Here is an 18892-nt window from a genome sequence, read left to right as displayed (position 1 = left end):
TAGGGTGCCTAAGTTTGATTGATAGATCGACCCTACCGAGGTACTATGATCCTGGGCTTTTTGACCCTTATAACCTTTTATTAATAATTAATTACCAAATTGACCTTCATTATAAACTATTTCAAAAATTTAACCCCCTCAAAAAATATAACACCAATCTATCCCTGTTTGACCGTTGACCACCAAGCCTACCCGGGTACACCCCTCCCTACCCGGGTATTTTTTGAATTTTTTTGCCTACCCGGGTAGTGAGAGGTGTACCCGGGTATTGTTCTTGGCACTTGAAAAATTGCTTGAACTATTTACCCGGGTAGGTATGGGTGTACCCAGGTAAATCTCCACATCTTGCTGGGAAATTGCTTGAATTTTTTGCCAACGTTTCCTTTCTTCCATTTCCGGTGGGAAGAACTACTTCTGTGGCATCAGGTCTGGTAACTCTAGTTTGTATTGTTGGGACACTGTCTCTTCCTTCAAAAGGAAAAGACTTTACAACAATGGTTCTGTTCCTTTGGAGAATCTTGCTGTTGGGGATGCTCAAGTTTGCACGACGGTGGGGTGTTGGAGAACCAATGACACGTTTCAATTGCCATCTGGGTCTGATGAATTTGCTTCAATTTCATCTAGGTATGGCTTCTCTTGTGGAATTCTGAGGATTGGTTCTTTGGTTAAGTGTTGGGGAGATATGGATATTGCGAGTCAGATAGAGAATGAGTTTGGAAACATGTCCATGTTGAGTATTGTAGCGGGTGGTTCACATGTTTGTGGGTTGAATTCAACTGGGTTTTTGGTATGCAGAGGGAGTAACAGTTTTGGGCAAGTGAATGTTCCCCAAGGTGGGCTTTTGAGTTTGGTGGGTTGGCATTGGGAGCTGAGCATGGTTGTGCAGTTAGAAGATGAAGATGCAGAGATTTACCCGGGTACACCCCTTCTTACCCGGGTAAATAATTCAAGCAATTTTTCAAGTGTCAAGAACAATACCCGGGTACACTCCTCTTTACCCGGGTAAGCAAAAATTTCAAAAAATATCCGGGTAGAGAGGGGTGTACCCGGGTAGGCTTGGTGGTCAATGGTCAAACAGGGGCAGATTGGTGTTATGTTTTTTGAGGGGGTTAAATTTTTGAAATAGTTTAAAATGAAGGTCAATTTGATAATTAATTATTAATAAAGGGTTATAAGGGTAAAAAAGCCATGATCCTGCCTTGGGTCTGGTGTGACTACCTCTTCTGGGTATAGCTTTTTATATTGGCTTCTTTCCTCTTGAAGTCTCTGAGTGGTGAGGCGGTGTTTGCCTTTTTTTGTTGACTTTGAGCTCGGCTTCTCTTGCCGAGATTTTTTAATTTGACTTGGCTTTTGCCTTGCCTACACTTTTGAAGGCAGTATATTTGCCTTTCTGATTTTAGCCCGGCTTAACGTATCGTGGCTTTTCTAGACTTTTTTCCATATTTTGTTTGAGCCTGGCTTCGCATATCGTCTCGATTTGTCTTTTATCTTAAATTGGGATGTGATTTTTTTCTTAAGATCGCATCTCTCCTTTTCTGTCTTCATTTTGATCTCAGAGCCTGAAGCTATGGCTTACGCTGAGTTGAAGCTCAAGGCTGAGGCCGAGCTTTAATCTTGAAGCCCTTTGTTGAGCTCAAGGCCGTGGCTAAGCTCTTAAACTTGAAGCCCTTCGTTGGGCTTAGCTCAAGGCTTTGGCCGAGCTCTTAAACTTGAAGCCCTTCACTGGGCTGAGTTGGAGCTCAAGGCTGAGGCTGAGCTCTTAAACTTGAAGCCCTTCGTTGGGCTGAGCTCAAGGTCGTGGCCGAGCTCTTAAACTTGAAGCCCTTCGTTGGGCTGAGCTCAAGGCTTTGGCCGAGCTATTAAAGTTGAAGCCCTTCACTGGGCTGAGTTGGAGCTCAAGGCTGAGGCTGAGCTCTTAAACTTGAAGCCCTTCGTTGGGCTGAGCTCAAGGCTTTGGCTGAACTCTTAAACTTGAAGCCCTTAACTGGGCTGAGTTGGAGCTTAAGGCTGAGGCTGAGCTCTTAAACTTGAAGCCCTTCGTTGGGATGAGCTCAAGGCTTTGGCAGAGCTCTTAAACTTGAAGCCCTTCACTGGGCTGAGTTGGAGCTCAAGGCTGAGGCTGAGCTCTTAAACATGAAGCCCTTCGTTGGGCTGAGCTCAAGGCTTTGGCCGAGCTCTTAAACTTGAAGCCCTTCACTGGGCTGAGTTGGAGCTCAAGGCTGAGGCTGAGCTCTTAAACTTGAAGCCCTTTGTTGGGCTGAGCTCAAGGTCGTGGCCGAGCTCTTAAACTTGAAGCCCTTCATTGGGCTGAGCTCAAGGCTGTGGCCGAGCTCTTAAACTTAAAGCCCATCACTGGGCTGAGTTGGAGCTCAAGGCTAGGCTGAGGCTGAGCTCTTAAACTTGAAGCCCTTCGTTGGGCTGAGCTCAAGGCTTTGGCCGAGCTCTTAAACTTGAAGCCATTCACTGGGCTGAGTTGGAGCTCAAGGCTGAGGCTGAGCTCTTAAACTTGAAGCCCTTCGTTGGGCTAAGCTCAAAGCCGTGGCCGAGCTCTTAAACTTGAAGCCCTTCGTTGGGCTGAGCTCAAGGCTGTGGCCGAGCTCTTAAACTTGAAGCCCTTCACTGGGCTGAGTTGGAGCTCAAGGCTGAGGCTGAGCTCTTAAACTTGAAGCCCTTCGTTAGGCTGAGCTCAAGGCTGAGGCTGAGCTCTTAAACTTGAAGCCCTTTGTTGGGCTAAGCTCAAGGCTGTGGCCGAGCTCTTAAACTCTTCGTTGGCCTGAGCTCAAGGCTTTGGCCGAGCTCTTAAACTTGAAGCCCTTCACTAGGCTGAGTTGGAGCTCAAGGCTGAGGCTGAGCTCTTAAAATTGAAGCCCTTCGTTGGCTGAGCTCGAGGCCGTGGCCGAGCTAATAAATTTGACTTGTGACGACAATAATCTCTGTCAAATCGTCATCTGCTTGGATCTAGAGCTCCATTCTAGAGTCTCTCGTAGGATCAAAAGCCTTTGTTATGGTAGGGTTTGTCTCCTCATATATATGTGGTTTCAGTAATTTCAGGGCGCGTGAGGTTGCCTTTTAATCTGTGGCTTCATGCTATGCTGCGCGTGTCCACCATGGATGGGAGTCGAAATTTGCTATTTCCCACAGACGGTGCCAATGTTCAGTTCTATTAAACCGTATAATGATACTTCAAGGGTATGCGCTCAGAGATATCCTATGGATAGGTATCTTGGTTGGCTTATAGCCAATATGCCCATCACTGCGCACAAGCAATAGGCTTACAGCCGAGACGTGGGTGTGTGCACAGTGTGGGCAGAGTGTGGGCAGAAGTAGTAAATGAGTTCAGACTGTATATCTGGGGTCTTTAACCTCTTATTTATAAGGGTTACCTCTTGGGCTTGTGTAGATCTCTCAGTTGTAGTAGGATTTAACTTCTTTTCTGTTAAGATAGAGACTCTATCCTTATCCTTAGCTGCCTTACTGTTTTATATTGTTAGAAGAATTGGAAAATTATCCTTAAGATAGGTGGTTAGGATATGGAAATATTTCATAACACACAGTTTGAATCATGTATCGTTTGAACCATTTTTTGAATAAAACTTACATATATCGGTCGTTTGAAGAATGAAAATATTTGTTCTGGATCCATATTATTGGTCCTATAAATTCGAGGTGATTATGGACTTTATACGTTATAAAGTTAACTCATGTATAAATAAATCGTTTAATCTCATAAGTTATTCTTCTGAAACTCTGGCCTCCTTTATGCTACTGCAAACACACACTATCATTGACTCTCTTAATCTTCTCGTTGTACACATAATATATGATCTATCACAACTCTCCTCCATTGTTATAGCTAGTTCACATGTCCAACATTAATCACGATACTTTTGGATCTAACAATATTAATTTAATTCAATGCCCTTACTACATTTGGGTTGTCATATTATTTTATTTTTTTGAATACAGGTTGTCATATTATTTAGTTATGGATATTGCAATGCACTATGACTATATGAGTGTTGTGACTTTTTATGTTTATTGCGAATTGCAATGCATTATGCAACGAGAATGATTATTGGTTATGTCGCCGCCTCTAAATATATATTTTCATCGATAATATTATTCAGTCAACGAAGGAATTGGACCAGACGCATTGAAATGCCCCTATTAATTACAACAATTTTGGGTAGGATATTGAAATGCAATATGAAAGTTGTGACTTTCATTCCTGATTTATTTTTATTGCAAATTGCAATATAATATGCAATGAGAATGATTATTGGTATTGCGCCGCCTCTAAAAAAGTATTTTAATCGATCGATGAGATTCAGTCAATGACTATAATAAATGATTCCCTGTATTTCTGACATCAATTAGGTGTAACCATATATATTCATTGACTTGGCACTCACCTGTTACTAGTATATATACTTCTAGTTTTTTTGGTTTCTTATAACCATTTGTGCCATAATTCAACATATAGTCATGGAGAAAACTTTCTTCCTTTTAACTTTTGTCTTGTCATTCCACCATTTCATGGCCTCCCCAGATATAAGCAACATCAATGTCACTATAGACCAATCTACACTAATGGCCTTTAAGTCTTATATCACATTGGATCCCCAAGACATGTTGGCCAAAAATTGGTCTACCTCTGACTCTGTGTGCAACTGGTTTGGTGTCACTTGTGATACAAAGTATGGAAGGGTCACGGGCTTAAATCTCACAAACATGAATTTAAATGGTACCCTTCCTCCTCATTTAGGAAACTTAACTTTTCTTGTTGAGCTTGATCTTCATAACAATAGCTTTCATGGAATTGTACCAAAAGAGTTGGCCTTAATACCTAGATTGAAGGTGTTCAACTTGTGCACTAACAATTTTGGTGGAGAATTTCCAACATGGATGTGGGAGTTATCTAAACTCCAACATTTAAGTCTCTGCAATAACAGTTTTTCAGGTTTGGTTCCTGCATCCCTATCCAACTTGTCAGAGCTTGAAACTTTGGATTTGAGCTTTAATTTCTTACATGGGAGCATTCCACCTGAGCTTGGAAGGCTTCATAACTTGACATTTTTAGAGTTGGCAAACAATCATCTCTCCAGCGACATCCCTTCTTCAATCTTCAATATCTCCACACTTCAAGTGATTGATTTCTCGTATAATTTTTTATCAGGTAATTTTTTTTTCCTACTAAATTACATTGTCCTTAAATAATTTGCGATAAAGAGGTTGTCGATGTTATGTTATATAGATGTAGTAACTTACTTTTCGATCTAAGTACTGACACCTTTCTTTATTTGTTTTTATCCGTTCGGTTGTATAGAAAAATTGCGAATAGTGACAAAATGTCACTCTTCATCAAGTTTTTTATTTAAATGTCACGCGAACATTGTTATTTTCTAATCTGTCACGGGAGCAAGTTCGTTACCCGGTGTAGCGAACCGGTTTGCTGACGTGGTACGTTTCTAGTGAACACTAAGTTTGCTACAAGGGATAGCGAACTCCATATTTTTTTTTTAACTTGGTACTTGTTATCCACTAGAAATGTGACACATCAGCAAACTGAGTTCGCTACACCGGGTAGCGAACTTGTCCTGTAACAGATTAAAAAATAACATTATTCACGTGACATTTAAATAAAAAATTTGATGAAGAGTCACATTTTGTTCTCTGTTTCAAAAATTCATGCATATCCGTTACTCATAAGTCATACACTCATACTAATACCTCATGGCTGAAAAGTCAAATATACACGCAATATTGTCACTGTTATTGAAATAATTTGTGGCATTTTTTTATGTAGAAAAAAAGAGAGAGAAGCGATAAATTTTCTTCTTATTCTTAGCGAAATTAAGATCATGACATTTTCGTTGATGAAAGAAACTATATATTAATGAGAAAGTAAGGGAAATTACTATTGAAACCTCAACAAATTTTAGATGATGAAAATTGGCATGCAATATCATTTTATTGTGGTTAAATTATCTTATAACTTTTTATAGTTAATTTAATTAAATGTTTAAACAGATTCTTATAGTTTAAACTTTTTTAACAGAGTCCTTATGATTTAAAAAAATTTATGCTCTCTAACAAATGTTAACTTAATCTTACTAAAATATAAGAATATAAAGTTCAGATAACATGTTAATAATTTATTCAATTTTATTATTCATCAAATGATGAAGTCATAAAATTTTGTTATAGGAGACGAAGGGTCACACGATTCAAACGAGACAACATGATTGTCTTTCTCTTTAACCTAAAACAAAAATTTATATGAATTTGAGGAGCCCATGTTAATGCTTTCATGACTGCACGTCCTCAATTAAATCTTATAGTTGGCCTTAACATCTAAATGGCAGTACTAACCGACAATACAATTAATAATAGAAATTATACCCAGTTTTGGTTAGTCAAATTTCATAAATAAGGATAGCGTAATGAATAAATTAGAATAAAATTCAGTTAGATAAGTCCCAAACAGTAATCTCAATATTGTGCTGGGAGAAAAAAGTTGGATGGCTTTTTAGTCAGTTCAATATACCACTCAATAATTGATTTTTGAACAACTTTTTTTCTTTTTGACTTTTTTTGGTGAATATGAATGGTGCTGGCGCAATGTTAGCTAGCTAATAAATATAAGAATAATGCTATGTACAGACGATTCATTTATATAATTGTTTACTATTTTGTTATAAATAATTGAATTATTGATACACGTGTGCTTTGATTCTGTTATTATTTTTTATTTTTTTTGATACAATTATTTTGTTATTTTACCGTAATGAGAAATGTTGTGCGCAAACAATATTATTCTATAAATGTTACTATAGATAACCTTCTTTGCAGTGATTTTGATTATATCTTATCAACTATAGAAAAAATTAACCTTTGTACCAAATTAAAAATATAAATTAAGCCTCACTATGAAGAAATGGAGAATTATTTTATATATTTCTTACATTTGTGAAAATTGAACACATAATCTAATATAAACTATCAAACCCCTCGCCACACTGGTAACTTTTTATTTTATATATTTCCTTAATTTATTATCTCCGGACAAAAAAGAAGAATGATGTCAAATTTTAGGAAAAAAGAGTAAATATTCCAATTATTTTTAAAAATGATTTAGATATAAGACGCGTTAACTTTTAAAAAAGAAATTAAAACCCAATAATTGTTTTTAAGGTTCTATCTGAGGGGCTAATGTTTTCAATGGCTAAGAATTAATGTTATCCACATTTGTAGTTCTTTAAAAATTACATGTTTGCTTTTAATTTTTCAAAGGAGTAATCTGAAGATTAAAAAGAGAATATTGCAGGCAATTAATCTTACTTTTTTCTTTCCGAATGCTAGGAAGCATCCCTCAAAAAGTTGGTGATCTATCACAACTAAGAAGCATAAATTTGAGCAAAAACAACCTTTCAGGATCCATACCAATATACTTGTTCAACATATCTACACTTCAAGAGATTCAATTCACTTACAATAACCTATCTGGCTCTTTGCCATCTTATATGTGTCGTGGGCTTCCACTGCTTGAAAATCTTGACCTCTCTGGGAATTCATTTTCTGGTCAAATTCCACAAAGTTTGGATCAATGTAAAGAGCTCAAATATCTGAAGATGATCAACAATAGATTTTACGGACACCTGCCTAGTGATATCGGGAGATTATCTATGCTTGAGGAGTTAGATCTCAGTGACAACAATCTAACAGGTACATCGATAATATTTGTCAATCTTTTAATTACTGAGTCCTCATATATATCTTATAATATATCAATTTACTCAACCAAGTTAATTTTAGTCAATTCGCATTTTTATTTTTTTATTGAGATAAAAAAATCATTTATAATTTTAGTTATATAGTAAAGTGTATTTACAATTTTATTCTTTTTGTATTTATTTTTAAATATTTAGAGTCTTATCCTTTTTTATATGGTATCTTTCACTTTGAAACTAATTAATAAAAGATGTACATCTTTAAGTATTTAAGTAATTAGTTGTAGTAGTTTTGAAAAAGTAACAATTGGATACCAAAGTAGAAATTTTCCAATATAATAGTAAAATATATAATGGTTTAACTATAATTATATTGTCAATGGAAAATTCTGTGAAACTTATTTAATTATGTATTGTCTCATTAAAAATCTGATTAATAACAATTACCTAAAAGAGTATTTTTTTTTTTTAAGACGTATCAATATATAATTGAGTGATAAAGTAAAAAATACATCATTTGTACTTTAAGGGTGGATATAATTGGTAAGCGAGGTTTGCGCAAGAATGAGACTTTGGGGCCGAAAGGTCTCTCGTTCAAATTCTATGCGAAGCAATTTGGGGTCAGTGACAAAAACCTTCATATTTTTTTTGGATAAAAAACCTTCATATTGTATGCTATGAAAGGAATCTATCTCGTTCAATTAAGTGGGGACACATGGGAAAAAAAAAGCACCATTTACAAAGAGGATTTGTATTCCACTAATAATATTAAATAGCATTAAAAAGAAAAGGTTTTATGCTTGACTCTTTCTAGAAATCCAAAATAATCCCTTGATAGTACTAATATAAAATTGAGACAGACTTACCAAGAGTTTTTGGTCAAGTGGCAACTCACTTAGATCCTAGGATTTGATCTTCCCAAATATTATAGGCTTGGCCCTAGGAACTTATTTCCCTTGAACTTTTTTATCATAAAAAAGTAACGAAGCCAACATTAAATAGCATATACTTGATTCTGTTACAAAAAGGAGTTATCAATTTCCCTTAATTAACCAGAGTTAGCTGAAGACTAATATAAATTACTTTTGTCTCTAATATATCTTCTTATAAAACAGTTTTTCGGACTTGAAATGTTGTACATTGCATAAACCCATTAATCGTGTGGTCTAATAATATGTTAATGACCAACCCTCTCAAAAAGTTAAGCTCATAGGTGAAAGTTCCTTAATGATTGTTAAATATAATTGCAGGTTCACTTCCACCATCTCTTTTCAACATATCCTCTTTGAGACTAATAAATCTTCGGAACAACATCTTCGGTGGTCAACTTCCAGAAGAAATATGTCAGCAAGCTCACTCGCTTAAACAAATTTCCATATTAAATAACAAAGTTGGTGGAATCATTCCAAGGTCTATTAGCAACTGCACCACATTGAAAAAATTATTTTTGGGATCAAACTTTTTTACAGGTTTTCCTCTCATCTTCCTTCCCTTGATATTAATTACATTTATTAAAATGTCTATATAATCTAAATCAAAAGCAATCCATGACAGTTTTCAATCAATTAATATATTGCAGGTACCATACCTTACGAGATTGGTGACTTAAAAAACCTTCAGCAATTGCATTTGCAAAATAACAGACTTAGAGGATCTATTCCTCCAAACATCTTCAACCTCTCAGGGTTACAAAGTCTGTCACTATCATATAACCAACTCTCAGGAAATCTTCCAAATGTGTATCATAGCCTTTCCAATCTCCAATTCCTGTACCTTGCAAACAACAATCTTAGTGGAGAAATTCCAAGTGCCCTTTACAATGCTTCAATGCTTCATGAACTTGTACTTGCAAACAATTCATTCACTGGAGTTATACCTGACTCAATTGGGAATTTAAGGAACCTTCAACTCCTTTCTCTGGTAGGAAACAAGTTCACTAGTGATCCTTCTTCTCCAGAAATTAGTTTCCTCACTTCATTGACAAAGTGTAGACAATTGAAAAGGATTTGGTTATCATTGAATCCTCTTAATGGAACACTTCCAAATTCTATTGGAAACCTGTCAAGCTCTCTTCAAATTTTCAACGCCTGGAGTTGTAATATCAAGGGCGAAATTCCTTCAGAGATTGGTAATTTAAAGAACTTGTTTGATGTTGTTCTGAATGATAACCAACTTATTGGACAGGTTCCAAGTACAATTGGCACCTTGCCACTTCTCCAACGTTTGGATCTCTCAGACAACAATCTAAATGGCTCAATCCCAGGTCAGATTTGTCAGTTACTAAAGTTGAATGAGTTGAGTCTTAGCAAAAACAAATTTTCTGGGGCAGTGCCAGGATGCATGGGGAATCTTACTTCTCTAAGGAATCTTTACTTGGATTCCAATAACCTCAACTTTACAATACCTTCTTCCCTTTGGAGCCTCACTGATATCTTGGAGGTCAACTTTTCCTCTAATGGTTTCAGTGGCTCTTTGCCAACTGAGATAAATGGCATGAGTTCTGTGATAAAATTGGACATATCAAAGAATCATCTTTCTGGAAACATTCCCATTGAGATTGGTGGGTTGCAGAGGATATTGAACCTTTCATTAGCTAATAATATGTTACAAGGGCCTATTCCTGATTCAGTTGGCAATATGCTAAGCTTGGAATTTCTAGACTTTTCTCATAATCTTTTATCAGGAATCATCCCCAAGTCAATGGAGAACCTTCTTTATCTCAAATTTATCAACTTGTCTTATAATAAACTACAAGGGGAAATTCCTTCTGGTGGCCGTTTTGCAAATTTCACAGCTCAATCATTCATGATGAATGATGCACTTTGTGGAAGACCTGAGCTAGAAGTCCAACCATGTCCCAGAAGTAGTGGTGCTAAACATAGCAGGACAAGCAAAAAGATTATACTCAAAGTTATAGTACCCATAATTGTGTCTGGTGTCTTTGTTGGTTGTGCAATTTTTCTAATACACAGGAGAAAATCTAGTAAAGGTTTAACTGTTATAGACTTGCCAACATTCCAATTCCCAAGTCGAATTTCCTACTATGAACTTGTGGAAGCAACACAGCAATTTGATGAGAGCAATGTTCTTGGAAAAGGGGGTTTCAGTTCTGTGTACAGAGGTGAGCTTTCAAATGGGGTGGTGATTGCAGTCAAAGTATTCAATTTGGAAGTGCAACAAGCATCAAGGAGTTTTGATGTAGAATGTGAAGCAATGCGCAATCTTCGCCATCGTAATCTAGTTAAAGTCATTACCAGTTGTTCTAATGCCTTTGATTTCAAAGCTTTGGTTATGGAATTTGTGCCAAATGGGAGCCTAGAGAAGTGGTTGTATTCTCATAACTATTTCCTACCTTTCGTACAAAGGTTGGACATAGTAATAGATGTTGCATCTGCCTTGGAGTATCTCCATCATGGTAACTCAAAACCTGTGGTACACTGTGACCTGAAGCCAAGCAATGTTTTGTTGGATAAAAATATGGTTGCTCATGTTTGTGATTTTGGCATTGCTAAACTCTTGGAAGAAGGACAATCTCAAATTCACACCAACACCTTTGCAACTCCTGGTTACATTGCACCAGGTAAGTGACTGCATCTTTTATGTCCTTTAATATCTAACTTGAAAGATAACATTAATACTCTTATGCCACAGTTTCTTCTACACCACTTTTACAACTCTGTTACTAAATATAAAGGTTTTGATATTAATTTGCACCCTACAGTATTACACGATCTTTAACACTTTTCTTTTTTAGGATAAGAAAAAAGAGAAAAAGTCTGTTAGAATGTTTTTTTTTAGTATTGAAAAAATTAGTATAAGAATGGAATAAGTTTTTTGTATGTGAATATATATATATATATATATATATATAAACGGGTTTGCATTTTTCATTTAACATGACACAATAAATTTTCCTACACACACAACATTTTGTGGGGTCCACACTTTTTGAAGAAAAAAGAAGATTACGGCATGCAAAACGAATCTCTATAACATTACACAATCACTTTTCCTACAACATAACTTTTATAAAACCCATATATAAAAGATATGGGAACTAAGTTTCATTATTTTATTCACATTTTGCATCATAAACACTAGCAGTGACACACATGTATGCATGTATGAATTATAACCACTGGCAACTGGGATTGCAGAATATGGAACCAAAGGTGTTGTGTCCATTAAAGGAGATGCATACAGCTATGGTGTTATGCTGATGGAAGTATTCACAAGAAAGAAGCCAACTGATGAAATGTTTGTAGAGGGACTAAGCTTAAGGTCATGGATCCATGAGTCAATGCCACGTGGGATCATTCAGGTTGTAGACCCTAATTTGCTGGAGGGAGAGGAACAACTTGTTTCTGCTAAGAAAGTAGCTTTATTAAATATCATGGAGTTGGCTTTGAATTGCTCTGTAGAGTCCCCTGATGAGAGAATGAGTATGGAGGAAGTCTTTAGTCGCATGAACAAAATCAAAACTATATTTTTGCAGATGGTAGAAGAAAATTTAAGTTAAGAAAAATCATAAACTCATTTACTTTTCTTGTTAACTGTTAAAGTTGAAAATTTGTTTTATGTTATTTTCTTGTTAAAAATTCCAAGTTGTAGTATTTATCTCGTGATTGTATTTATAGTGGTTGCTAACGTTTAATGTTAGCTTTACAAGTTAGAGGTGACAATTGGTACGAGAAGTCATATTTATGTCTGGTCGAGTTCTAACACGAATACCAATACACTAAATGTCTAAATCCGAACATAATATAAATATTCTGTGTATTGAATGTTATTTTTACTAATTAATAATAATAACTATGGGTTCGTTTTTTCTACATTTACTGTAGATAATTATCTGCAGTAAGTTCAATACGATGTCGTTTTGGGACGGAAATCATGATATTTTTGTAATTTTAATTTATTTCAGGGTTATAATAGTCTTTATATTTAAATTTTTTAAGATTTCAATATCAAAATGACATCGCTTTTGAAATAAATACAGATAATTTATCTGAATTAACTGCATAAATAATTTTCGCAATACTATATAATGAGATGACAAAATATGAATAACTCATTGGTCAAAAACATAATTAACAATAAAAAGCATAGTGTCATGTTTACTGATTAACACGAAGGGAAAAATGTTTATCCTTTCAAATGACACAACTTATATCTAGGGATGTTAACGAGCCGAGCTTTGGTCTTAACGGGCCGAGCCTGTGTTCAAATGTGTCAGACTGGCCTTAGCCTGTTACCTGTTACGAATATAATATCAGCCTGTGGCCTGACTCATTTACAAAAAATAAAAGCCTTGTTTAGCCTGTTTAAAAAAAAAATAAGACAACAAAAAATTATCCAAACAAAATATACAATCAACACTAGTAATTTCATAAATATTCATAAATTTAATGTATATCCAAATAGCTTAATATAAAACAAAATTATTTAAAAATCTGTTTAATTAATAAAATTGGATAAAATGAATTGAGAATAGAGAGAGGCTATCACAAGTAGTATAAAAAATAAAAAATAAATAAATAAATAATATATTAGGCAAGCCTGAGAGGCTCTAAGGCCGAACTTTTGAATTGGAGCCTGAGGCCTTTTTATTAAACTAGTTTTTATACAAGTCCAAGCCTGGGTCCAACAATCAATTTTAGACATGTAAGCTCAGGCCTTCACGAGCCGAGTCAAAGGCCCCTGGCTTGTTTAGCACCCTACTTATATCATTTCACTCTTACAAAGAGGTGAGACTCACACCTTTATTTTTTTGTCAACTCTCTCCTCCTTTATCTATCTCTTTCTCTCTCTTAAAATGACACAACTTTACATCCTTTAAAATGACATACACTTTACCCTTAACATGTAACATGACACAATTTTTTTAGTATTATTTTTTAGGGTTCGCTTTTTCTGCAGTTATTGCAGATAATTATCTGCAGTAAGCCCAATACGATGTCGTTTTGGGGCGAAAATCATGGTATTTTTATAATTTTAATTTATTTCAGGGTTATAATAGTCTTTATATTTATAATTTTTTAAGATCTCAATCTCAAAACGACGTCGTTTTGGGAATAAATACAGATAACTTATATGCATTAACTGCAGAAACATTTTTCCCTAATTTTTATCCATACAAACACATCATGAATGTGAAAGTTGATCAACCTAAACATAAAATTCTCATATCTTATTCATGTCGTGTCATTTCTAGTATACATTAAATAAGGGTCACTATTGCAAATTATAGGGGCGTTGTCATATTAAGTTTCTAACCTTCTCAATTCATAAATGACAGAGTACTAGTTTCAAGATTATTTTTTGAGTTTTCAACACTTTTTCAAATGCAATAGAGTTTGTGGCAAGTCCCTCTAAAATTTATTTGTTTTCAATATTTTTTAATTGTCTCCCATCGCAATCTCCATCGTCACAAATATGTATAACTGATAAAAATCCTTTGTCACTAAATTTTGGGCAAGGATATAGCTCCATTGCATACCTGTATAACATAAAAATTATTTGCATAAAATCAGATGGGTCTTCGTTTTTATATATGATTTAAGGGTTCGCTTTTTCTGCAGTTACTACTTACTGCAGATAAGTTATCTGCAGTAAGCCAATACGACGTCGTTTTGGGACGGAAATCATGATGTTTTTGTAATTTTAATTTATTTTAGGATTATAATAGTCTTTATATTTATAATATTTTAAGATTTCAATACCAAAACGACGTCGTTTTGGAAATAAATGCAGATAACTTTTCTGCATTAACTGCGGAAACATTTTTCCCATTATTTAAATAGCCTCCCTTGTAAAATTTAGTTTTCATCAATTCATCATAAAACTTCCAAGTCTCCACTTTTTTCTCATCCTATTATTCTTGCAAGATTTTCGACCTTTCAATTTGTTCAACGTTCTGGGAAAAAAACACATCATCTCTCATAGTTAACCTCATCCTTCTGTTATTCTTAGTTAGCATTTCATTGTCTATTTATTTTTTGAGGGTCCCAATGGATGCTTCTCGTAGTACCTAGCCATGTGACAAATTCCAAATTTTCAGGAACATCAACCATTCAAACTTGAATACAAATAAATTATAGTCTACAATCAAATAACGAATAAGAGCCTATAAACGCTACAAATTCTAAATTTGTCCACAAACTCCTAATTCCACATCATGCTTTCACTATATTTTGCATGGAAATCCCATTTCATTGCACAATGACATGCACTTCTAAAAACCCTTAATTCCAACACAAAACAAAACACTTTTTTCCTCTCCATTTTGTCTCTGACCATCTTCAATGGATTTCATGAGTAAAACTAATCTCCTCATTGTATCCCTCACTTCCCTCCTCCTCCTTGCAAACGACGTTTCCTCAAGTCGCGATATTCATGTTGTGCATCGTAATCTTCGCTCTGATCTCTTAGACGACTTTTGCAAGAAATTCACAAACCCTACCCTTTGTGCTGAAACCATTCAACCACACTATAATAATCACGCCCTTGACCCATTAAAGGCTCTTGAGATTGAAGTTGACGCAACCCTTAACCAGACCAAGAAAACCGCTGCTATCATCGATGAGTTACTTTCCAAACCCGACGTTTCAAAACCGTTAAAGGTTTCCCTTGACACATGCAAGGAACAATACAATAGTATATTGGATTCTATCAAAGAAACCAAAGAAGCAATTGCCACACATGATGTGATTACTGCAAAGTTCAAGTTCAGTGCTGTGTTGTCATTCCAAGCAACATGTAAGGACGAATTTGAAGGGACGAAAATGCCCTTCGCTGATGATTCTGAAGCCATATACCAATTGGGAGGAAACTGTTTGGACATGATTGCTGATATAGAAAAAACCTCGGGTCCTCAAAAAGAAGCAGCACCAGTGAAATCAACTCCTTCTGCATTTAGCAGCGTTATCGGAACCATATCTTCATGAATTTTTTTGAAGAAACTGAAATCCATCGGTTTAGTTGTTAGTGATCCAATTTCAAGAACCGGCCATGCTTGATGGAATTCAAAAGTGCAATTGTATGGATTTTTTTATTTTTTATTTTTATTTTTAAATTAAAGTTTAGGGTAAGAGGTGGCTCTCTTTGTTCTAATTTTAGGATTACTAATATGAAATTCCTGAATTTAAGTTTAAAGCATGTAATTGTCTTAATTAAAAGGCTGAGAGGTGAATGTATCTATTTGGATAAAGATTAGTCTCGTAACTGACTCAAAAAATTAAAATTTATAAAGATATTTGGGTGAACCGACTCACCTCAAAAAAGTAATTAAGTTCCGTATAAAAAAAATTTGATTAGTATATGTAATTAGTTTATATATGACGTATATAAACTCTTTTTAGATTTGTTACATAATGATAAGTAATTGAATCTCTAATTTTCCTTTTGTCAATTCACATTTTTACTATTTTTGTACTAGTGTAGTTTTTTTTTTTTTTCGTAAGCTACTGTAGTTGTTTTACTTTTATGTCAGTCTGTTTTAACTTTTATTTGTTTTTAAATATATATTAATATCATGAGAATAATCAAAATGTGAGCAAATTATAGAATATATAAAGAGTAAAGACCATTTTTGATCCTTAACAAAAAATACGGTCCTCATTTTAGTACTTTACAAAAAAAAATTAGTCAGTTAGTCCCTAACAAATTCAAGGTGGACTCATTTTAGTCCTTTTAAGGGACTAATATGGGTCTTTTTTGAATTTGTGAGGGACCACGATTTCAACTAAATTGGTCTACTTTGAATTTGTTAAGAACTAACTGACTAATTTATTTTTGTAAGGGACTAAAATGGGGATCATATTTTTTGTTAGAGGTATATATATATATATATATATATATATATATATATATATATATATATATATATATATATATATACAAAGATACAGAAGACAATGATCGTTATCTAAGTCATCTTCCTTTAACATGCAGAGAAAGTATCTTGTAATAAAATATTCAGTTTATATGTGTGCATCATCTTTGGTTATTCATAGAAGTGGCAAAGTGGGCGACTCGTCCCGTCTCACCCCACATCGTCATCAATTCATAAAAAAATGAGTTAGCTCACCTCGCCCCGCTTTTGAAAGTGGGCTGAAAAATTGAGCCTGCCCCGTTAGGCGGGTTGGATGAGTTGGCCCGCCAGCGGGAGCCTATTTTACACTCACTGACCCGCCTTAGTTCGCCTATGCCCATCAACCCGCCAAAAAATGAGCTTGTCCTGCCCTGTCCCGCCCCGCTTTTGAGATGAGTTGAAAAACTCAGCCCGCCCCGCCTCGTTTAGCCGATAGGGCGGGTTGGCCCGCCGAGCCGAACTCGTTTTGCCGGCTCTAATTATTCATATGCCTCGTGTAAATGTAATTACTCTCAGTCGAATGTGACTTATATTGAAAAATAGATTTCTAGTGAATTAGAATTTGATGATATGCACTCTATTTTCTCTGTTTCTCTCGTCATTTTCCTTGCTCTAGATCTATTTTTCTCCCTTCATTTTATAATGTATTATAAGCTCGATTCGTCTCTATAATAAGTTAATAACAAACTAAGTAAGACTGTGTTTATACAAAAACCAATCAAGCATTAATCTCTATCAATCAAGTGATTAGTTGCTTATCCAAAAAAAAAAAAAAACGAAATAAGCATTTGAGGAGAAAGGACGAAATAAGCATTAATCTCAAAAAAAAAAAAAACGAAATAAGCAACGAATAGAGATTATTTCACTCTTTAACACCCATAAAATATTACGAATATAGAGAACTAATATAACTATATATCTATCTTTATTTTTGGAATTCAAATCCTACATCTATTCTTTTTTTTTTATTACATCCGGGTATCCTCACAGCCGATAGCCATGAGACTAATCTCTCACCCTGGGTCAGCGTACAAAGCGGTAAAAAGCTGGCCACAGAATGTTTTCCATTCACAAGAGTTGGGGTTCAAACCCCTAACCACTTGCTTAAGGGATGAGATCCTGAACCATCACGTCCACTCACGTGGTTCTACTTCTACTCTTTAATCAATCAAGATTAATCTTGAATCTTTTAATAATTTTATCATCCTTATCGTTATTTATATTTTTTAACCAATCATAATTTATATTTTTTTTAATATTCTTTGATTAATTCACTACTATAAAATAAATTAGAATTCTAAATTTTGAGAGTGAAATAATCTCTTCATATATTTTTTTACCGTCTAAGGGTGCTAAAGTGAGTTAATCCCCGCTCCCCTCTAATTTCATAAGTCACAAGATAACGGGATGGGCAAGTTGACCACTTTTTTTTAAAATGAACACCAACTCATTTTTTATATGGTTTAAATAATAAAAAAATTATATAAAAGAAACTGAAAAAACATAAAATTCTGGATGAAACAGCATTTTATGGTGGTATGTCTGTATTAGGCGATTCATTTATTCAATGCGTGCTTGTAACTTTGTTTTTTTTTTTGTTGAGTGATTTGAAGAGCTGGTAACTATTAGTCTATTTCTGTTGTCTGCGTTGCAGTACAAGGAAGAGAAAAAAAAAAAATGAAGGTTGTGTGCATATGTGGACTTAAGCTTTTCAATTTGGGTCCGGCAGGAAAGAAAAAAATTTCTAGTCCTGACCCGGACCAAAAGCACTTAACCCAATATTTGAAAAAAATAAATAAATAAGTACTCAAACTGACAAATCAATCTGCTTAGGTTAGGAGTGATTAACAGTTAGGGGTGATTAACAGCACAAGACATAAACAAATACATAATAAAGTGAATCAAAATCTTCCACACAAACATAATCTGCATATTTTGTGAGTTAATACAATACGACTAACCCATCAACATTAAAATATAACAGTTATTATGTGAATTGATATAATATGATATGAATAACCTAATAACTTTAAAATATATTATTTATTATGCAGACTAACACAACATAACATGACACAAATAACTAATAAAAAGATTAATATGAATCAATTTTATATTTGCAAGTTGATTCATCAAATGACATGAATTTTTTATGTCAAATTTTGTCCATCAAATACGACAATAATTTAAAAATATGTCAACCCGAACACAAATTTCTTGTATCGTGTCCGTGTCGTATTGAAAATTATTACCTTTAATTAACCTTTCGTATATAGAGGTGGCAATATGG

General features: G+C 34.6%; 2 protein-coding genes across 2 annotated transcripts; both read left to right on the top strand.

Moving 5' to 3' along the window:
* The first annotated feature begins 316 nt into the window (after positions 1 to 316).
* On the top strand, positions 317 to 12249 carry LOC133315983 (receptor kinase-like protein Xa21). The gene is made up of 7 exons (XM_061517666.1): positions 317 to 330; positions 427 to 917; positions 4484 to 5176; positions 7363 to 7725; positions 8981 to 9073; positions 9310 to 11310; positions 11888 to 12249. The coding sequence occupies exons 1-7, from the start codon at positions 317 to 319 to the stop codon at positions 12247 to 12249; spliced, it is 4017 nt and encodes a 1338-aa protein (XP_061373650.1).
* A 2785-nt stretch (positions 12250 to 15034) lies between these two features.
* Positions 15035 to 15676, top strand: LOC133315982 (uncharacterized). The gene has a single exon (XM_061517665.1). The coding sequence runs from the start codon at positions 15035 to 15037 to the stop codon at positions 15674 to 15676; it is 642 nt and encodes a 213-aa protein (XP_061373649.1).
* The last annotated feature ends 3216 nt before the right edge of the window (positions 15677 to 18892 follow it).

The sequence above is a fragment of the Gastrolobium bilobum genome, unplaced genomic scaffold, assembly GCF_033153095.1.
Source record: "Gastrolobium bilobum isolate Gb01-03AN ecotype WA unplaced genomic scaffold, APGP_CSIRO_Gbil_v1 utg4229, whole genome shotgun sequence".
NCBI classification, from domain to species: domain Eukaryota; kingdom Viridiplantae; phylum Streptophyta; class Magnoliopsida; order Fabales; family Fabaceae; genus Gastrolobium; species Gastrolobium bilobum.
The sequence above is the reverse complement of the archived record's forward strand: the minus strand, read 5'-3'. Positions and strand labels throughout refer to the sequence as shown.

Coding starts and splice junctions, on each gene's coding strand:
- LOC133315983 (XM_061517666.1), top strand. Junction 918..4,483: donor AGATGCAGAGATTTACCCGG/GTACACCCCTTC, acceptor TTCAACATATAG/TCATGGAGAAAACTTTCTTC. Junction 9,074..9,309: donor TCAACTTCCAGAAGAAATAT/GTCAGCAAGCTC, acceptor AATATATTGCAG/GTACCATACCTTACGAGATT.
- LOC133315982 (XM_061517665.1), top strand. CDS start 15,035: ATGGATTTCATGAGTAAAACTAATCTCCTCATTGTATCCCTCACTTCC.